The sequence below is a fragment of the Pristiophorus japonicus genome, chromosome 10, assembly GCF_044704955.1.
Source record: "Pristiophorus japonicus isolate sPriJap1 chromosome 10, sPriJap1.hap1, whole genome shotgun sequence".
Taxonomy (NCBI): Eukaryota; Metazoa; Chordata; class Chondrichthyes; family Pristiophoridae; genus Pristiophorus; species Pristiophorus japonicus.
The window spans coordinates 49292337-49315024 of NC_091986.1; the positions used below are offsets into that span (position 1 = coordinate 49292337).

At 48.2% G+C, this 22688-nt stretch overlaps 1 protein-coding gene across 1 annotated transcript in view; it reads right to left on the reverse strand.

Moving 5' to 3' along the window:
• Positions 1 to 306: 306 nt before the first annotated feature.
• rab20 (RAB20, member RAS oncogene family) overlaps positions 307 to 22688 on the reverse strand; it is a 25126-nt gene continuing 2744 nt past the window's right edge. Inside the window, exon 2 of the mRNA XM_070891803.1 lies at positions 307 to 1522. Within this exon, the coding sequence (XP_070747904.1) occupies positions 1014 to 1522 (509 nt within the window). The 3' untranslated portion in view covers positions 307 to 1013. The remainder of the gene's footprint in view (positions 1523 to 22688) is intronic.

Below are 22688 nucleotides of genomic sequence, written 5' to 3' on the forward strand. Positions count from 1 at the left end.
CTCCTTCTGTGATGACAACCTCTGTGCCTCTTAACAACAGGAAAGGGGAGAGATAATTAGTGTAAAATTTGAAGTTTAATTATTAATTAACCGAGTTTTATATATACAAAGAGAACGTACACAAATTACTGTAAGTGTACAATCTAATTGGCTATCGGAGTCATAATGATTTCTACTGACACTCATGAATTCAACAGTTCAAAAGTCAATTCAATTTTCACAGTCTGTTAACACAGCATTTTTTTTAAATTGTAAGAAAAAATGTACACAATGCGTCAGGGAAGTCACATTACAAGTTGGTCTTTATTTAATTTCAAATAATTAATTTATAGCAGGAATTTCTTTTAATAATCTATAATCTGCTGACCGCCACATTGCAATTTAACCCCCTTTAAAAGCAGGGTGGGAGAATCAAATCTAAGTTCTCCACCCCCCCCACCCCCCCTCCAAAAAATACTCAAGCCTTCCCGAATGCTTACGTAAAAACAGTTATCTGGCAAATTAACTTTTCACTCTGGTGATTGGTTATTTTAAATCACAGCTACATAAGTCCATGAAAGGCAGGACAGATTGTTTTAACAACCTTCAATTCTAGCGGGTGACAGTGCACAGGGCCTGTGATCAGGAACAATGTTCACAATTATTGCACTACCCATAGTGTGGCATTCCATTTATTCTAGAACACGGCGGTAACAGATTGAATTTATTCTAGAACACGGCGGTAACAGATTGAATTTATTCTAGAACACGGCGGTAACAGATTGAATTTATTCTAGAACACGGCGGTAACAGATTGAATTTATTCTAGAACACGGCGGTAACAGATTGAATTTATGCTAGAAGGAATCATGACATACACAAGCGAGTGGCCTTTGTTCTACAGAGTGGATCTTGTTTGCACACACAGCGCATGGAACCACTCACTCCTTCACAATTGATACTGTCCTGTAGAGTGGGATTTCTCCGCCATTTGAAGATGGAGTTTACTGCAGCAAAGCATTCAACCATTCTTCTCAAGTGCAACAGGACGATTTAGTATGTTTAGAGTTCATGGTTTGCCTCAGGTCCACCGTCTGGGAAGGTTCGACTGGTTTCTCCACAATGCGAGACACTACCAGGTCAAGAATTGTCTCAAAGAGCTGGTCTACATTGTAACCCGTCTTGGCGCTGGTTTCAAAGCACATTTTCTCTGCTACTGGGAAGTCCTTTTCATCAAGCATCTTGTATTTAATGAGTTGCTTATAGAAATGCACCGCATCTTCTTTGACTACCTGCTTAGTTACTCGGGGGGCTGCTCCCTCTGGCTCGGGTTGGGGTTCGGCAGTCTCCGCGCCGTCGTCAGTCAAGTCACATTTATTCCCCACAACAGCGAAGATACAGTCGGGCTGGGCCGTGTCAGTCAGCGTAAGGAACCGGTCTTCCAGTTCTCGGAGACTGTGGCGGTTCGTCACATCGTAGGTGAGGATCACCCCGGCGGCTCCCCGACAATACATGGAGCCCAGACCGTGGAACTGCTCCCGTCCTGTCAACATAAGGCAAAGCATCAGGAAACTCCATCCCTTCCAGACACAGTCACTGGCCCCGATCATTCGCCTGGGGGGGGGGGGGGGTGTATTATCCGTCTTTCCTATGAGCCCTCTCCGGTGGAATAAAATATCCCACGGCTACTACAGGGTATTTCAAATATTTATCCCTCAACCAACATCAGATCATCTAGCCATTTATCTCATTGCTGTTTTGTGGGATCTTGCTGTGCGCACATTGGCTTCCGCTTTTTCCGACATTGTACTAGTGACTACACTTCAAAAAGTTCTTTATTGGCTGTAAACCGCTTTGCGATGTCCGGAGATTGTGAAAGGCGCTATAGAAATGCAAGTATTTCTATCTTTTCATTCTAAATAGCACAGGTTTAAGTCCGGACTAGGCGAGCAGCAGATACAAGAACTCGCCACAAGTCATGCCACCATCCTCCCGCGCCCACAGCCTGGACACAGCGCAACCCAGGCCGGAGGGGAGGAGCTGCTCACCTCTCTGCAATCCACTCCCTGGATATTCGCGCACAGGTTCTGAGTCAACCTCCAGGCAACACCGTCAGCAGATGCCAACCCAGGCACTCAATCTCCTGCTCTTTTTACAGTTTCAAATTTAGTTCCTGCACTGAGTTACGCCAGGCTTGTATCCCCCGATTATAGAAGATTAAGGGATGATCGAATGGAGATGTTTAAGATAATTAAAGGAGCTGATGGAGGAAATAGTTTCTCTCTACCCTGATGGGAGAGTCCAGAACAAGGGGGCGTAACCTTAAAATTAGAACCAGGCCGTTCAGGGGTGACGTCAGGCTGCACTTCTTCACACAAAGGGCAGTGGGAAATCTGGAACTCTCCCTCAAATTGCTGTTGAGGCTGGGGGTCAATTGGACCTTTCAAGACCGAGATGGATAGATTTTTGTTGGATAAGGGTATCGAGGGATATGGAGTAAAGGTGGGTAGATGGAGTTAAGATGCAGATCAGCCCTGATCTAATTGAATGGCGGAACAGGCCCGAGGAGCTGAATGGCCTCCTCCAAGGGCCTATGTTGCACTGGAAGTGAAACTAATTACACAATGCAATCATTTTCTTTTTTTATAAAGACTAGAAAGCTCTGAGTGAGTGGTTTCGATCTGTCACACACTAAATGATTATGGAGTCACTCCATACATTTCCCTCGAGATACTGACTGCTCTAAAACGATCTCACTGGTTAACACAGAGGCCCTGCAATCCCAGTGAGGAAAGGCGAATATTTTGCGAAATGCTGATGTTGAAACATTGGCTGCTGACGTGTATGAAAATAAACATTCTGCAAAAAGTTACAAAAGGCATGGGGCAGTGCCAAATGCTAAGATTCCCTACCAGAAAATGGAAGTTTGATTTTACTTAAGAACTTTCCAGAATGTCAGAGATACTGTGGGACGAGGTCTGTATGTGTGACGGAAGCCATGAGGGAAGTTTACGACTTGGTACAATTGATGGGGATCCAAAAAGACCAAGGTCCATCTAGTTCCCCTTCTCCCATCCTGGGAGTCGTACGATCAAACGATACTGTAGTTGTTGACCAATCTCAGCGATCAATCTCTAACAATGAGTCTACAACAGACCCAGACATGAGGCGAATGGTGGAGAGCTTTGGGATCAAGAGGTCCAAAGACCCCGTTCCTCCCGAGCACGCTACACTCGCCACACCTCACGTCTCAAATTACTTGTATACGGTGTCTGAAAATGTTATTCTCTGACAGAAATCTCTCTAATTTGTATTTGAATGAATCAATACTAACTGATTCCTATAGGTGTGAATAAAAGTGGCAAAAATTGGGAATCAAAAAGCTAAGGGAAGGGCTTGTGGTCTTCGAAAGGCCACACAGGGGTGAAGAAAAGCGTAGTGCGCGTTTAGGGCGAGTGGGTAGTCCTGGGTTTAGTTGGCGAGTTGTCACACTGAAGGGAATGAGCTGATTCTCGGAGCAAGTGACTGGAGATTGAAAATGGGGACTCGCACCAACAGGCAACGAGCCAGCCAGCAAATGGTGCCAGATGGAAAAAGGTCACAAAAAGTATCAGGACTGTTGAAAGGAAACAAGTCACAGAGAAAAAGAGGTAGTTAAGAAATCAGCACAAGAATATAAGAAATAGGAGCAGGAGTCGGCCAGTCGGCCCCTTGAGCCTGCTCCGCCATTCAGTAAGATCATGACTGATCTTCTACCTCAACTCCACTTTCTTGCCCGATCCCCATATCCCCTTAATATCCAAAAGTCTATCGATCTCTGCCTTGAATATTCTCACTATGTAGTTCTGGTCATCCACAGCCCTCTGGAATAGAGAATTCCAAAAAATCACCACCCTTTGAAGATATTTCTTCTCATCTCAGACCCAAGTAGCTGACCCCTTATCCTGAGACCATGAAGCCCTAGTTCTAGACTCTCCAGCCAGGTGAAACAGCCTCTTAGCATCTATTCTGTCAAGCCCCTTAAGAATTTTATGTTTCAATGAGATCACCTCTCATTCTTCTAAACTCGAGGAAATATAGGCCTAGTCTCCTCATGAGACAATCCTCCCATTTCAGGAATCAGTCTAGGGAACCTTTGTTGCACTCCCTCTATGGCAAGTATATCCTTCCTTAGGTAAAGAGTCCAAAACTGTACACAATACTCCAGGTGTGATCTCACCAGGGCCATATACAATTGCAGTCAATTAAACCTCCGTCAAGCCCGTGTGGTGGCTGGTGTGCAATGGCCACCACACGTTAAAAAAATCCACACACAGGTATCTTCCACCCTTCAAGATGTAGTTCAGGATCTGGAATATTAGGTCCTTCATTGAAACACCTGTGAACTCATCCCTTTTTGCATGGAAGCAAGTCTTCCTCACTTCGAGGAACTGCTTATGATTGATCTTTACTCTTATACTCCAATCCTTTTGTATTTAAGATGAACATACCATTTGCTTTCCTAATTGCTTGATGTACCTGTATGTTAACTTTCAGTAATTTGTGTACAAGGACACCCAGGTCCCTCTGAACACCAACATTTCCCAATCTCTCACCATTTAAAAAATACTCTGCTTTTCTATTTTTTCTTAAAAAGTGGATAATTTCACATTTCTCCACATTCAATCCAGATAAGTGTGAGGTAATGCATTTGGGGAGGTCTAACAAGGCAAGGGAATACACATTAAATGGCACAACACTAAAAAGTGTAGAGGAACAAAGGGACCTTGGAATGTAGGTCCACAGATCCCTGAAGGTAGCAGGCCAGGTAGATACGATGGTTAAGAAGGCATATGGAATAATTATCTTTATTAGCCGAGGCATGGAATACAAGAGCAAGGCGGTTATGCTTGAACTATATAAAACGTCGGTTAGGCCGCAGCTGGAGTAGTGTGTGTAGTTCTGGTCACCACATTACAGGAAATATGTGATTGCACTGGAAAGGGTGCAGAGGAGATTTACAAGAATGTTGCCTGGACTGGAGAATTTTGGCTATGAGGAAAGATTGGAGATGCTGGGTCTGTTTTCTTTGGAACAGAGGAGACTGAGAGGAGACCTGATTGAGGTGTATAAAATTATGAGCGGCCTGGATAGAGTGAATAGGAAGGACCGGTTTCCCTTAGCAGAGCGGTCAACAACCAGGGGGCATAGATTTAAAGTAAATGAGGGAAGGTTTAGAGAAGATATGAGGGGAAATTTCTTCACCCAGAGGAAGGTAGGGGTCTGGAACTCACTGCCTTAAAGGGTGCTAGAGGCAGAAATCCTGACCACATTTTTAAAAAATACTTGGATGTGCACTTAAAGCGGCCAAATTTCGGCCTGAGTTGCTCCTGTTTTTTTGGAGCAGGAGGGGGAGGAGGAGGATGAGGGGGTGGGGGGGGAGGAGAAGGGGGGGGGGGAAAGAGAGTATGGAGGGAGGGAGGGAAGGAGAGAGGGAAGGAGAGAGGGGAGGGAAGGAGAGAGGGGAGGGAAGGAGAGAGGGGAGGGAAGGAGAGGGGGGAGGGAGGGAAGGAGAGGGGGAGGGAGGGAAGGAGAGGGGGGGAGGGAGGGAAGGAGAGGGGGGGAGGGAGGGAAGGAGAGAGGGGAGGGAGGGAAGGAGAGAGGGGAGGGAGGGAAGGAGAGAGGGGAGGGAGGGAAGGAGAGAGGGGAGGGAGGGAAGGAGAGAGGGGAGGGAGGGAAGGAGAGGGGGAGGGAGGGAGGGAAGGAGAGGGGGAGGGAGGGAGGGAAGGAGAGGGGGGAGGGAGGGAGGGAAGGAGAGGGGGGAGGGAGGGAGGGAAGGAGAGGGGGGAGGGAGGGAGGGAAGGAGAGGGGGGAGGGAGGGAGGGAAGGAGAGGGGGGAGGGAGGGAAGGAGAGGGGGGAGGGAGGGAAGGAGAGGGGGGAGGGAGGGAAGGAGAGGGGGGGAGGGAGGGAAGGAGAGGGGGGGAGGGAGGGAAGGAGAGAGGGGAGGGAGGGAAGGAGAGAGGGGAGGGAGGGAAGGAGAGAGGGGAGGGAGGGAAGGAGAGAGGGGAGGGAGGGAAGGAGAGAGGGGAGGGAGGGAAGGAGAGAGGGGAGGGAGGGAAGGAGAGGGGGAGGGAGGGAGGGAAGGAGAGGGGGAGGAGGGAGGGAAGGAGAGGGGGGAGGGAGGGGAAGGAGAGGGGGAGGGAGGGAGGGAAGGAGAGGGGGGAGGGAGGGAGGGAAGGAGAGGGGGAGGGAGGGAAGGAGAGGGGGGAGGGAGGGAAGGAGAGGGGGGAGGGAGGGAAGGAGAGGGGGGAGGGAGGGAGGGAGGGAAGGAGAGGGGGGGGGAGGGAAGGAGAGGGGGGAGGGAGGGAAGGAGAGGGGGGAGGGAGGGAAGGAGAGGGGGAGGGAGGGAGGGAAGGAGAGGGAGGGAAGGAGAGGGGGGAGGGAGGGAGGGAAGGAGAGGGGGGAGGGAGGGAGGGAAGGAGAGGGAGGGAGGGAAGGAGAGGGGGAGGGAGGGAGGGAAGGAGAGGGGGGAGGGGAGGGAGGGAAGGAGAGGGGGAGGGAGGGAGGGAAAGGGAGGGAGGAAGGGGAGGGAGGGAAGGAGAGGGGGGAGGGAGGGAGGGAAGGAGAGGGGGAGGGAGGGAGGGAAGGAGAGGGGGGGGAGGGAGGGAAGGAGAGGGGGAGGGAGGGAGGGAAGGAGAGGGGGGAGGGAGGGAGGGAAGGAGAGGGGGGAGGGAGGGAGGAAGGAGAGGGGGAGGGGGAGGGAGGGAAGGAGAGGGGGGAGGGAGGGAGGGAAGGAGAGGGGGGAGGGAGGGAGGGAAGGAGGGGGGGAAGGAGAGGGGGAAGGAGGAGGAAGGAGAGAGAGGGGAGGGAGGGAAGGAAAGAGGGGAGGGAGGGAAGGAGAGGGGGAGGGAGGAGGGAAGGAGAGGGGGGAGGGAGGGAAGGAGAGGGGGGAGGGAAGGAGAGGGGAGGGAGGGAAGGAGAGGGAGGAGGGAAGGGACGGAGGGAGGGAGGGAGGAGAGGGGAGGGAGGGAGAGGGGAGAGGGAGGAGAGGGGGAGGAGGAGAGGGGGGAAGGAGAGGGGAGGGGAGGGAAGGGGAGGGGGGGGGGAGGGAAGGAGAGGGGAGGGAGGGAGGAAGGGAGGGGGAGGGAGGGAAGGAGAGGGGAGGGAGGGAAGGAGAGGGGAGGGGAGGGAAGGAGAGAGGGAGGAGAGGAAGGAGAGGGGAGGAAGGAGAGGGGGGAGGGAAGGAGAGAGGAGGGGAGGGAGGAAGAGAGGGGAGGGAGGGGAAGGAGAGAGGAGGGGAGGGAAGGAGAGGAGGGAGGAGGGAAGGAGAGGGGGAGGAAGGAGGAGGAGAGAGGGAAGGAGAGGGGGAGGGAAGGAGAGAGGAGGGAGGGAGGGAAGGAGAGAGAAGGGAGGGAGGGAAGGAGAGAGGAGGGAGGGAGGGGGGAAGGGAGAGAAGGAGGCTGAACGGCCGGGCCCAAGACGTCGGGCTGGATTTACAGGTAGGTGGCGTCGGGTCTCGGGGGCGGGTCGTGTCGCAGAGGTCCAGGGAAGTCGCGGAGGCGGGGGAGAGCGAGTCGCGGAGTCCCGGGGGGGGGGAGCGGAGGTCGGGTCGCTGGGGGGTTGGGGGTGGAGAGCGGGGATCGGGTCTGGTCGGGTGGGAGAGGAGCCTTATTCACGCAGCCCCAGTGAGGCCATTTGGCCAAGGCTAGGGGCTGCGTGCTTCGGGCCCCTCCCACAGTTTTGGGCGCCTGAAGCTACTGCACATGTGCGCCCACTGTCACGCACATGTGCAGAGGTCCCGGCACTGTTTTCAGCGCAGGGACCTGGCTCCGCCCCCTACAGCTCGTGCTGCGCCGCGTCCAGCTGCAGAGGACCTGCAGGGAGCCGGAGAATAGGCAAGTTTTTTTTAAGCGCACTTTCTGTTCTGGCGCGAAAAACGGGTGTCCAACGGCGCGGCCCAAAACTTGGGACAAAGTGCCGTAACCTACAGGGCTACAGACCAAGTGCTGGAAAGTGGGATTAGCTCTTGGTTAGTCGGCGTGGACATGATGGGCCGAAATGGCCTCCTTCCGTGCTGTAAATTTCTATGATTCTCTGATTATATTCTATTTGTCGAGTTCTTGCCCACTTACTTAGCCTATCTATATCTCTTTGAAGCCAATTTGCATCCTCCTCACAGCTTACTTTCCCACCTAGCTTTGTATCATCAGCAAACTTGGATACATTACACTCGATCTCGTCATCTAGGTCATTAATATAGATTGAGAGTAGTTGGGGCCCAAGCATTGATCCTTGCGGTACCCCACTAGTTATAGTCTGCCAACCGGAAATGCCCCCATTATTCCTGCTCTTGGTTTTGTGTCCATTAACCAATCCTCAATCCATGCTAACATATTATCCTCAATCCCATGAGCCCTAATTTGGGGTAATAACCTCTTGTGTGGCACCTTATCAAATGCACACAAAACCAACGAGGCAGTCGCAGACACATTGACATCACTTACACAAGCTACAAAACAAATCAATGTCCAGACCATCTGCTTTAGTGATGTTGGTTGAGGGAGAAATATTGGCCCAGGACACCAGGGCAAACTCCTCTGCTCTGCTTCCAATAGTGCCATGAGAGGGCAGCAGAGCATTGGTTTAACATTGCATCATACAGACGGCCCCTCCGACAGTGCAGCACTCCCTCAGTACTGACCCTCCGACAGTGCAGCACTCCCTCAGTACTGCCCCTCCTTTAGTACTGCCCTTCTGACAGTGCAGCACTCCCTCAGTACTGCCCCTCCCACAGTGCACGCTCCCTCAGTACTAAACTGGGAGTGTCAGTCTGAATTACCGGATCGAGTCTTTGGAGTGGGATGCTAACCCACAACTTTTTGGACTGAAAAACCACCAACTCAACCAAGCTAACACTTGAAGAGCAGATTCCCAAATGCACCAAATAAAGTAAAATCCATAATTCCTCGGGTGGCAAGTGGGAATGAAATATTTTATTGTCAGTGCTCGCTTTCCCATTGAAAGTTTCTAAATCCATCCCCTCAGCAAAATATCGTTTCCCTGTCGTATTTGGAGTGTTGGTATAACTTTAGATTGTTCGAAGCCGCCCAAACTCTCCATTGTGCAACTATTGGCTGTCAGCCTTTGACCCAGGAGTTTTCTCGAAGCTTCCCATTCGCTTTTGCAACTTCTCTTATTTGGCACATTCGCCTCTCCCAACTGCTTGTCCCTCCCATTGGCCGTCCCTCTCCGAGCCCCCGGCTCTGTGCCCACAGCTTGGGCCTCAGTCCAACATTCTTCAGCAGTTGCTGAAAGATGAAGTGCTGCACTGACCTTAAGGATCAGGTCCAGTTGGAACTCAATGCAAATTACCGACATTAATTTCACTCCGAAGCAAGCCCAATGGGACCAACAACAAAACAAAGCATTTATGAAGCAATAATGGGGTAAATAATTTTTTAAATAAAATTAAAGTTGCCGAAGAGTTTTGAAAAGTGAAAATGCCTTCAAAGAAAAACCTAAACTGTTGGAAATGCTCTCCACAGAAAGCTAAACTGCTGTTCATAAACGCAGAGCGAAAACTAGAGAACAAGAGAGATTAAGCTGAAGGTTTGTTCAGAAGGTGGAGTGGCGAAATGTCAATGACAAGTTCCTTCCAGGATGGGAGCCAGCGTGACCACTTGCCTGTGTTACCATTAGACATATTTGCAGAACCCTGGAACTACACCTCTCAATGGCACCCCAATCCCCACTGCCCACTTCAATTTTGTTTCAAAATATAATATGCTGCTCTCTCACTGAAGAGACTCAACCTTTCATCCCACGAGTACTGTCTGGCACCCCTCATCCCAGCTCACCTCTCCAAAATGAGGGTCGGGAGGTCAATGGTTGCACAGGAAGTAACTCAGAGTTTGACAAACAAGGATTATCAGCAGGTAATTTAATGTGGAGAAATGCAGAGTAAAACATTTTAGGAGGGTTACAGGAGGATATGGAGGAACAGAGCGGGTTCAAAAACACCATTCCTCAAACATGCTGGTAGATAAAACCAAGAAGCAATTTGAGTTTTATAAATAGGAGCATTTAGTAGAAAGAGTAAAGAGGCCATGATAAAGTTGAAGGCATTGGTTAGGTCACGGTTGGAGCACTGAGTGCATCATAGAAAGGACATTAAAGTCCTGGAGAGCATACAGCGTAGATTCACCAGGATGACACAGCATGACGGGAAACTGAGGAGGGACTATTTACATTGAATCAACAAAGGCCAAGGAGAGATTTAAATGTAAGTTTATTTTAAAGTTGTTGCTGTTGTACCAGCAGTGTCAAGGAGGATGGGATCTGGTAGCCAGTGAATGATTGTAGGCTGCTTGGGTCATGCTGTGCACAGCAGACACACAGGCAGGAGACTTAACTTCCCTTTTGAATCTCAATACTCGAATAGATTTCAAACTTCACATCTTTCCCTGAGACTTTTGGATTGGAGACTATTAACACCAGCTTGAATTTATATAGCGCTTTTAACATGGTAAAACATCCCAAGGTGCTTCACAAGAGCAATTATCAGACATAATTTGACACCGAGCAATATAAGGAGATATTAGGACAGGTGAACAAAAGCTTGGTCAAAGAGGTAGGTTTTAAGGAGCGTCTTAAAGAAGAGGCGGAGAGGTTTATGGAGGGAGTTCCAGAGCTTAAGGCCCAGGAAGCTGAAGGCACGGCTGCCAATGGTGGAGCGATGCAAATTGGTGGTGCGCAAGAGGACCCAGTTGGAAGAATTAAGGAATCTCAGAGGGCTGTGGGGCTGGAGGAGGTGATGGAGGAATTTGAAAACAAATCTAAGAAATTTAAAATCAAATTCAGGGACTGGAACCAATGTGAGCACTGGGGGGGTGGGGGGGGGGGGTGGGCAGGAGGGGACACGAGTAACTGTTTCAGTCAAAACAGAACTCCCAAATCCCAGGTGTACTTCACAGAAACTCGTACCCTACTGAAACACGGGGGCAGAGCCTCAGGACTGGCCAACTGCCACTGTAGCTCGCTTTAAAAGCCACTGTAGTGAAGTGCCCACTTTGCTGTTCTTTCTTTAGTACAAAGGCCCATGGTGAAGAGACTGACTTATATAGTTCAGGATGGAGCCTTTTGTAAAATTGGTCTTTTAAAGCGGCATTGGGGGAGCATGTGTAGGTGAGCCCGTTTCTGCCGTTCACTGTCGCTAAACTAGTTTCCATTGACCAAAAGCAGACTTGCATTCCTGTTAAAACCCACCCGGCAGATGGTTAACAAAAACTGGATTTCAAATCAGCCTGAACACCAGTTCACTGGTGCCAACATCCTGGAGTCCAACCCAAAACTGGAAGCAAAAAACACAAGTTAAAAAAGCTGTTTTGAACTGAAGTCCCTCATCCCTGGTACCATTTATGTAAATCTCCCTTGCACCATCTCCAAGGACCTGTATTTTCTGCTGTGCGATTCCAGGTTTTATTTCAAGGCTTGCATCAGTTAAACAAGCTGCAACCCATCCCCCCAGCCCTCCACCACCAAACACACACACACTGGTACAATCACAGCCAACTGACTCACACAACCATACAGCTTTTAAACATATTTCCTTCAATGGTTTTAGGCATCGCACTGAAAAGGGTTTCAATGTAAAGATATTCTCGTCTTCAGATCAGTTCCCATTTCCTATCAGAAACAAGAAACAAAACCACATAGAATCATAGAATGAAACAGCACAGAAGGAGGCCATTCAGCCCATCGTGCCTGTGCTGACTCTTTGAAAGAGCGATCCAATTAGTCCCACTTCCCCTGCTCTTTCCCCATAGTCCGGTAAATGTTTCCTTTTCAAGTATTTATCCAATTCCCTTTTGAAAGTTATGATTGAATCTGCTTCCACCGCCTTTTCAGGCAGCGCATTCCCAATTATAACAACTCGCTGTGCAAAAAAAAAGTTACTCATTTCTCAATTACCTTAAATCTGTGTCCTCTGGTTACCAACCCTCCTGCCAGTGGAAATAATTTCTCCTTATTTACTCTATCAAAACCCTTCATGGTTTTTAAACACCTCTTAGTAAATCTCCCTGTAACCTTCTCTGCTCCAAGGAGAACAATTCCGGCTTCTCAAACCTCTCCACACAACTGAAGTCCCTCAGCCCTGGTACCATTCTGGTAAATCTCCTCTGCACCATCTCCAAGGGCTTGATATCCTTCCTAAAGTGTGGTGCCCAGAATTGGACACAATACTCCAGCTGGAACCTAACCGGTGAATTATAAAGGTTTAGCATGATTTCCTTGCTTTTCTACTCTATGCCTCTATTTATAAAGCCAAGGTTCCTGTATGCTTTTTTCAACAGTTTTATCAACTTTGGGTTTTTTTTGCATGTTACAGGGACATTCAGAAGTGTGCAACCAAATCTTTGTCCACAACAACTAAGAGCTATTTTGCTTTTTGTTAGTTTTTAAAAACATAGCCAATGATGACTACAAATCATTTTAAGCTGTGTTCACTTTTAAAACATCTCGTGTCCAAAGCAGAGAGCTCGAGAATAATCACAACTCCTTTCCCCCTCGGCGATTACAGCATCTACAGGTATTACCGGGAGCTCGAGAGACAGAGAATGGGATCACATGCCAGAACTAACACTAGCTCGAAATAAAAATGTAAACATGATTGGCCTTTAGTTTAACTAAAGCTTGTGCCAAATACTGTGCTAGAATGGAGCACAGAAAATTAAAGCAAAACATCAGCAAGTACAAATGAAAGCTCAAGTCAGCAAAACTAACGCAGTTTGAACTAGGAAACTAGAAGTTTATAGCACATTAGTCTGATCAATATTCCTTAAATCGAAGGAGCAGAGAAACAGGAGGAGGCCATTCAGCCCTTTGAGCCTGTTCCGAAATTCTATTAGATCATAGCTGATCTGAATCTTAACTCCATTTACCCGCCTTGGTTCTGTAACCCTTAATAACCTTACCCAACAAAAAATCATCAATCTCAGTTTTTAAATTTTCAATTGACCCCCAGCCAACAGCTTTTTTTTTGGGGGGGGGGGGGGAGGGGAGTTCCAGATTCCCACTACCCTTTGTGTGAAGAAGTGCTTCCTGACATCACCCCTGAACAGCCCAGCTCTAATTTTAAGGTGATGCTCCTTGCCACCAGAGGAAATAGTTTCTCTCTATTGACTCCATCAAATCCTTTAATCATTCAAACATGTCAATTAAATCACCCCTTAATCTTCTATACTCTAAGGAATACAAGCCTAGTCTATGGAACCTGCCCTCATAATTTAACCCTTTCATCCCCGGTATTATTCTGGTGAATCTGTGCTGCACCCCATCCAAGGCCAAGGTGTCGTGCCCAGAACTGAACGCAGTTACTCTCGTCTGACCAGAGCTTTATATAGAATGTAATATCACTTTGTTTTCCAGCCCCATAGATGAAAGCCAGTATTGCAGTAGCCTTTCGTTATTTTTAGTATCTACCTACTAGCTTTTAGTGATTTCTATTCTTGGCTCCCCTAAATCTCTCTCTGCTCCTCCACAGTTCCCACCTTCTCACCATTCATAAAAGCAGCTTTCATCTTTTGTTAGTGACAAGACATCAAACTGGACAGCAGATTAAATTTGACAGGATGAAGCAATGTGGACTATGGAGGTCAGAAGTCTTATGAATATGTTGAAATCAGCTTCTAACCGACTAGACTAGACCGGTCCACCTCGATCTTGTGACATTACAGAGCCTGACAGATAGCTTTAAAACAAGCCGTGACTGCACAGCCTGAATTCAGCTAGGAACATTGCATAATCAGTGCTCTATTTATGACTCAGAACAAAAGCCAAAATGTGTTTCACAACCCTCGAGGTTATGGAGAGAAATCCCACAAAATTTGCATTATTGCAAGCTGTAACCAGCCTTGTATTTGAACAAGGACCCTCACTAAACTGAAACCTACTCAGAACTTGCTTCACAAGACGAGCATGCAGCCGACTTTATAGGATCCCCATTGTTATAGAAACAGTGCATTCTGCGAGTTATTCAGAGCAACGTGACGAGAATTTACTTGTAACTTATCCAGGTGTAGCCCCATGATAAATTATTCTGCCATCAGTCTGTGAAAAAACATTTGACATAAATTGCCTTTGGGGCATACCCAGAATGTGAACCTTCCATCTTCCCTCTCCCATTTATAATCAAATATGGCTAAAGTTTGAAATCAGTGATTCTCCACCCTCCTACCCAGAGAGGAATGAGTTTATCACTGCACAAAAGGGAAACAGAAGGACTTGCATTTCCATAGCACCTTGCACCTCCACAAAGCATCCCAAAGCATTTCAGAGCCAATGAAAAGCTGTTAAAAGTGTACTCACTTATGTCATGTCGTGGTGGAGCAGGCGGAGGATGGTGGCAAACTTTTGGGGGCAGCCGAAACGGAGGACGTTCCATAGTCCCTCGCGGTGGACAGTGTCAAAAGCCTTTGTAAGGTCAAAGAAGGCCATGTACAAGGGCTGATGCTGTTCCCTGCATTTTTCTTGCGGCTGTCGCACCATAAAAATCATGTCCATTGTACCCCGTAGAGGACGGAATACGCACTGTGACTCCAGGGGGAGCTACTCAGCCACAGGGAGAAGACGGTTGAGGAGGATTCTAGCAATGACTTTCCCAGTGGCTGAGAGCAAGGAGATTCCCCTGTAGTTACCGCAGTCGGAATTGACCTCTTTTTTTAAAGATGGTCACGATTACTGCATCTCTGAGATCTCACAGACCGAATCCACGTCTGGACCTGGGTCAAGCAGGGCTGCGTCATTGCGCCAACCCGATTCTTGATCTTCCTCGCTGCAATACTCCGCCTCTCACTCAACAAGCTCCCCGCTGGAGTGGAACTAAACTACAGAACCAGTGGGAACCTGTTCAATCTTCGTCATCTCCAGGCCAGATCCAAGATCACCCCAACCTCTGTCGTAGAACTACACTATACAGAGACTGAACTCCAAGTCATAGTCAACATCTTCATTGAGGCGTACGAAAACACTAAACATCCGTAAGACAAAGGTCCTCCACCAACTTGACCCCGCCACACAGCACTGCCCCCCAGTCATCAAGATCCACGGCACAGCCCTGGCCAATGTGGACCACTTTCCATACCTCAGGAGCCTATTATCAGCAAGGGCAGACATCGACAACGAGGTTCAACACCACCTCCAGTGCGCCAGCACAGCCTTCGGCCGCCTGAGGAAGAGAGTGTTCAAAGATCAGGCCCTCAAATCAGTCACCAAGCTCATGGTCTACAGGGCTGTAGTGATATCCGCCCTCCTGTATGGCTCAAAGACGTGGACCATATATAAAGTAGACACCTCAAGTCGCTGGAGAATTACCACCAACAATGTCTCCACAAGATCTTGCAAATCCCCTGGGAGGACAGACGCACCACCTCAATCAGGCCAACAGCCCCAGCATCGAAGCACTCACCATACTCGACCAGCTCCGTTGGGCAGGCCACATTGTTCGCATTCCTGACACAAGACTCCCAAAGCAAGTGCTCTACTCGGAACTCCTACACGGCAAGCGAGTCCAAGATGGGCAAAGGAAACATTTCAAGGACACCCTCAAAGCCTCCTTGATAAAATGCACCTGGGAGTCCTTGGCCAAAGACCACCCTAAGTGGAGGAAGTGCATCTAGGAGGGCACTGAGCACCTCGAGTCTCGTCGCTGAGAGAATACAGAAAACAAGCGCAGGCAACGGAAGGAGCTTGCGGCAAACCAGTCCTACCCACTCTTTCCTTCAACGACTGTCTGTCTGTCCCACCTGTGACAGACTGTAATTCCCGTATTGGACTGTTCAGTCACCTAAGAACTCACATTTAGAGTGGAAGCAAGTCTTCCTCGATTTCGAGGGACTGCCTATGATGATGACACGTCAGAAAATGTGAGTCAATTTGCGCACAGCAAGGTCCCACAATCAACAACTGCACTAGAGTGTTAGCCTACATTGTGGGTTGATCGCGTAGAGAGCAACTATTTCCTCTGGTGGGGGGAATCCAGAACAAGGGGGCATAACCTTAAAATTAGAGTCAGGCCGTTCAGGGGTGAGGTCACGAAGCACTTCTTCACACAAAGTGCAGTGGGAAATCTGGAACTCTCTCCCCCAAAAAGCTGCTGAGGCTGGGGGTCAATTGGACCTTTCAAGACCAAGATGGATAGATTTTTGTTGGGTAAGGGCATCGAAGGATATGGAGCAAGGCAGGTAAACAGAGTTGAGGCACAGATCAGTCATGATTGAATAGTATGTTGAAGCAGGCTCGATGGGCTGAGTAGCCTCCTCCTGTTCCTACACTCAAGTCTCTAGAGTGGGGCTCGAACACTCGACCTTCCGACTCAGACCCGAGTGTTTACTCACAGAGCAATCAGACAAACTCTACGGCATGTGCAGTACCCAGTCGTGACTCCCAGCTGATCGAATCTTCGGTAGGACTAGAGCTGTCTCCTGATTCACTTCAGGGTCACAGGCAGTGACACCCCTCACCAACTCCAGGCTCGAGTCCAAGCATTGCTGAGGATTACTCACCACCATCCAACGCCAATCCTCCTTCGCAATAGTTGCCTCACTGGCTGCCTTACAGAAGTTTCAAATAAGACTAAAATAGCCACGTGCAGACGTTTCCTCGTAACTGAAGCTTACCCGAGGGTTCATGAGCAGCACGTTGATTATACAACTGTTATTGGACAGAGGGGGTGAGGGCCATTTTGGTAAATTTCCAACTACACAAATGTTTTAAAAATTGTATCGAGGCAAAATAGGCCCCAGAGGTTTTTGAAAGAAAGACTTGCATTTATGTAGCGCCTTTCATGACCACCGGACATCCCAAAACGCTTTACAGCCAATGAAGTACTTTTGAAGTGTAGTCACTGTTGTAATGTCAGAAACACGGCAGCCAATTTACACACAGCAAGCTCCCACAAACAGCAATATGATAATGACCAGATAATCTGTTATTTTAGTGATATTAATTGAGGGATATGTATTGGCTAGGACAGTAGGGATAAGAGGTACAGAAGATGTTCATGGGGGAGTCCAAAACTAGGGGCCATAAATAATGTTCCCTGTAAGCTGCGCTTTACATAAGAACCTAATAATTAGGAAGAGGAGTAGGCCAAACAGACCCAAGAGCCTGCTGCGCCATTCGATAAGATCATGGCTGATCTTCGACATAAACTCCATTTTTCCACCCGATCCCCTTATCCCTTGATTCCCCTAGAGTCCAAAAATCTATTGATTTCAGTCTTGAATTTCTCTTAGGCAGTCCCTCGGAGTCGAGGATATACTCAACGACTCAGCATCCACAGTCCTTTGGGGGTAGAGAATTCCAAAGATTCACAACCCTGAGTGAAGAAATTTCTCCTCATCTCAACCCCTTTTATCCTGAAACTATGACTCTCTAGTTCTAGACGCTCCAGCCAGGGGAAACAAGCTGTCAGCATCTACCCTGTCAATCCCGCTCAGAACCTTACACTGTTCTGTGCTGCCTGTTTCTTTTAGTGCACGGTCCTTTTACATTTTTGCGCCTGTGCAGTATTTACAGTGGAGAAGCCGATGAGCGGCCTGTGCCGATCCCTTCCCATTACTGCGCAGCCGGGCAGCTTAGAGGAAATATTGGCCATAAATTTAAGATAGTCACTAATAAATCCAAGAATCAATTCCAGAGAAACTTTTAATCTCAGAGAGTGGTTAGAATGTGGAACTCATAGGATTACATTGGATATATGGCACTGAAACAGGCCATTCAGCCCATCCATGCCGGTGTTTATGCTCCACTCAAGCCACCTCCCATCTTTCCTCATGTAGATCTATCAGCATAACCCTCTCCCTCATATTCTTGTCTAACCTCCTCTTAAATGCATCTATACTATTCGCTTCAAGGGGGAACCTGTGGAATTCCCTACCACAGAAAGTTGTTGAGGCCAATTCACTAAATATATTCAAAAAGGAGTTAGATGTAGTCCTTACTACTAGGGGGATCAAGGGGTATGGCGAGAAAGCAGGAATGGGGTACTGAAGTTGCATGTTCAGCCATGAACTCATTGAATGGCAGTGCAGGCTCGAAGGGCTTTTTCTATGTTTCTATGTTTCAACCTCACCCTGTTGTAGCGAGTTCAACATTCTCACCACTCTCTGGGTAAAGAAGTTTCTCCTAAATTCCCTATGGGATTTCTTGGTGACTATTTTATATTGATGGCCTCCAGTTATGCTCTTCCCCACAAGTGGAAACATTGTCAAAACCTTTCATAATTTTAAAGACCTCTATTTGGTCACCCCTCAGCCTTCCTTTTTTCCAAGAGAAAAGAGATCCAGCCTGTTCATCCTTTCTGGATATTTATACCCTTGCATTTCTGGTACCATCCTTGTAAATCTTCGCTGCACCCTTTCCAGTGCCTCTATATCCTTTTTATAATATTGCGACCAGAACCATAAGCAGTACTCTAAGTGTGGTCTAACCAAGGTTCGATACAGGTTTAGAATAACTTCCCTACTTTTCAATTCCAGCTCTAGAAATAAACCCTAGTGAATGGTTTGCTTTTTTTATGGCCTTGTTAACCTGTGTCACAACTTTTAGTGATTTGCATATTTGTACTCTGAGATCCCTTTGTTCTTCTACCCCACCTAGACTTGCACCCTCCAAGCAATGTGACCTCCCTATTCTTCCTCACATTTATCTGTGTTGAACTTCATTTGCCATTTATATGCGCATTCTGAAAGTTTATTAATGTCTTCCTGTAATTTGTTGCAGTCCTCCTCAGTATTGACTATCGCCCCCAATTTGGTGTCATACGCAAATTTAGAAAATGTGTTTTTGATTCCAAAGTCTAAATCGTTAATGTAAATTGTGAACAGCAGACGTCCCAGCACTGATCCTTGTGGAACACCACTACCCACCTTCTGCCACTGTGGAAAACTACCTTTTATCCCTACTTTCTGCTTTCTGTCTTGAAGCCTGCTAGCTATCCATTCTGCTACTTGTCCTCTGACTCCGCAGTCTCTGAAATTGTTCTTCAGTCTATTATGGGGTACCTTATCGTAGGCCTTTTGAAAATCTAGATAAATGACATCTACTGCATTACGATTATCTACTCTCTCTGTTACCTCTTCAAAAAAATCCAATGAGGTTGCTCAAGCAAGACTTTCCCTTCTGAAATCCATGCTGACTGTTCATTGCTATATTTTTGGTTTCTAGATGTTCTTCTATTTTCTCCTTTAGTAGGGATTCCATTATTTTTCCTACCACCGATGTTAAGCTGCCTGGTCTATAATTCCCTGGACATATTCTATCCCCCTTCTTAAATATAGGTATTACGTTAGCTATCTGCCAGTCCTCTAGCACTACACCTTTTTCTGTAGAATTTTTAAATATGTAGTAATGCCCCTCTTAACTCTTCCCTAGATTATTTTAAAATGCGTTGATGCATGGGGTTTTATCCTCTTTGAGTTTGATTAGTTTAATATATCCCTTCTTTTTATTTTAAATGCACTTATCTCATTACTAATCTCATCATCCAATGTCATGTCCACCTGTTCGAACTCGCTACCACATGGAGTGGTGAAGGCAAATAGCATAAATGTAATTAAGGGGAAGCTGGATAAGCACATGAGAGAGAAAGAAATAGAAGGTTATGTTGATGGGGTGAGATGAAGTAGAGTGGGAGGAGGCTCGTGTGGAGCATGGATCCGTTGGGCCAAATGGCCTGTTTCTGGGCTGTACATGCTATGTCTCTGCCGGTGGTCCATGGGGAGGGTGGCAGTAGTGGCATGAGGCAAGAATTTCTGTGCTGTACATTCTGTGTAACATGATGATCCGCTGCGCTTTTCTCTGCTGGGTCATTATATTAAATGGACGAGGCAACTATTTGGAAGACAAACAAAAGATTGCACTGTTTAAACATGATTCTGTGGGACGGAGTCTTGAGGCTGTTACCATGGGCATGCCTTTGATTTGGATTACAGTATTGGATCTACAATTCCACAGTTGGAAGAGGGAGCCAATTTTAAGCTGTGTGAACAATTTGCATTTATACAGTGCCTTTAACCTAGTAAAACGCCCCAAGGCGCTTCGCAGGAGCATTATCAAACCAAATTTGTCACCGAGATAAATAAGGAGATATTAGGACAGGTGACCAAAAGCTTGGTTAGAGGGGTAGGTTTTAACAACAACAACGTGTATTTATATAGCACCTTTAACTTAGTGAAACGTCCCGAGGCGCTTCACAGGAGTATTACGCGATAAAAATTTGACACCGAGCCGCATAAGTAGAAATTAGCGCAGGTGATTGGTCAAAGAGGTAGGTTTTAAAGAGTGTCTTGAAGGAGGAAAGAGAGGTAGAGAGGCGGAGAGCTTTAGGCAGGGAGTTCGAGAGCTTGAGGCCTACGCAGCAGAAGGAACGGCCACCAATGGTTGAGCAATTACAATCAGGGATGCTCAGGAGGGCAGATTTAGAGAAGTGCAGAGATCTCAGAGGTTGTGGGGCTGGAGGAAAATACAGAGATAGGGAGGGGCGAGGCGATTTTAAAATAAGGATGAGAATTTTGAAATCGAGGCATTGCTTAACCGGAAGCACGGGGTGATGGGTGAGTGGGACACAGGCAGCCGAGTTTTGCTTCGATCTTCCCAGAATTTCTGCTCATCCAGAACTGGATGTCGGTCAAGGAATCTGACAATTTAGAGACCATGGAGTGGTCGAGAGAAGTGGTGGGGAGGTAGAGCTGGGTGTCATCAGCATACATGTGGAAACTGCATCGTTTCCGGATGATATCGCCAAGGAGCAACATGTAGATAAGAAATAGGAGGAGGCCAAGGATAGATCCTTGGAGGACACCAGAGGTAACGATGCGGGGGTGGGAAGAGAAGCCATTGCAGGCGATTCTCTGGCTATGATTGGATAGGTAAGAATGGAACCAGACGAGTGCAGTCCCACCCAGCTGGACAACTGTGGCGAGGCGTCGGAGAAGAATAGAGTGATTAACCATGTCAAAGGCTGCAGACAAGTCAAGAAGGACAAGGGATAATATGCCTTTGTCACCCACAAAGAATGTCATATACAGGAAGACAGAGAGGTGGAGAGGAAGAATTCCAGTGCTTAGGGCCCAGGCAGCTGAAGGTAAGGCCACCGATGTTGCAGTTATTAAAATCGGGGAATGTGCTTCATTCAGTGTCAGCCAGTGGCCCAGTGGAAGCACTCTCGCCTCGGAGTCAGAAGGTTGAGGGTTTAACTGCCACTCGAGACTTGAGCACAAAAATCTAAGCTGACACTCCCAGTGCAGTACTGAGGGAGTACTGCACTGTCAGAGGGGCAGTACTGAGGGAGCACTGCACTGTCAGAGGGGCAGTACTGAGGGAGTGCAGCACTGTCGGAGGGGCAGTACTGAGGGAGCGCTGCACTGTCGGAGGGGCAGTACTGAGGGAGTGCAGCACTGTCAGAGGGGCAGTACTGAGGGAGTGCAGCACTGTCGGAGGGGCAGTACTGAGGGAGCACTGCACTGTCGGAGGGACAGTACTGAGGGAGCACTGCACTGTCGGAGGGGCAGTACTGAGGGAGCACTGCACTGTCGGAGGGACAGTACTGAGGGAGCACTGCACTGTCGGAGGGACAGTACTGAGGGAGCACTGCACTGTCGGAGGGGCAGTACTGACGAAGCGCTGCAGTGTCGGAGGGACAGTACTGAGGGAGTGCATCACTTTGAGAGGGGCAGTACTGAGGGAGTGCAGCACTGTGAGAGGGGCAGTACTGAGGGAGTGCAGCACTGTGAGAGGGGCAGTACTGAGGGAGTGCAGCACTGTGAGAGGGGCAGTACTGAGGGAGTGCAGCACTGTCAGAGGGGCAGTACTGAGGGAGTGCAGCACTGTCAGAGGGGCAGTACTGAGGGAGTGCAGCACTGTCAGAGGGGCAGTACTGAGGGAGTGCAACACTGTCGGAGGTGCCATGCGGTGGATGAGACGTTAAACCGAAGCTCCGTCTGCTTGCTCAGGCAGATTAGTTGCTGTGTTTCCCTACATTACAACAGTAACTACACTTCAAAAAGTACTATATTGGATGTAAAGTGCTCTCTCTCACTGTCTCTCTCTCAAACCCCAGTCTCACTCTCACCCTCCCTCGAACCCCAGTCTCTCTCGCTTTCTCACCAGTCTTTCTCGCTCTCTCTCCAACACCAGTCTCTTTCACTCTCTCTCTAACCCCAGTCTCTCTCGCTCCCTCTCTTTCCCTCCCTCCCTCCAACCTCTCTCTCTCTCTCTCTCTCTCTCTCTCTCCCAAAACCAGTCTCTCGCTCTCTCCTCTCCAACCCAAGTCTCGCTGTCTCTCTCTCTCTCTCTAATTCGTCTCTCTCTCTAACCCCAGTCCCCCCTCTCTCTCTCTCTCTCTCTCCAACCCGTCTCCCTCTCTCTCTCCCGCCCCCCACAAACCCAGTCTCTCTCCCCACAACCCCAGTCTCTCTCCCCTCTCTCTCTCCAACCCCAGTCTCTCTCTCTCCCCCCAACAACCCCAGTCTCTCTCTCTCCAACCCCAGTCTCTCTCTCTAATCCCCCACCCCCGTGTCTCTCTCTCGCTCTCTCTAACCCCCGTCTCTCTCTCTCTCTCTCTCTCTCCCCCAACCCCCGTGTCTCTCTCTCTCTCCAACCCGTCTCTCTCTCTCTCCAACCTGTGTGTCTCTATCTCTCTCTCCAACCGCCATATCTCTCTCTCTCT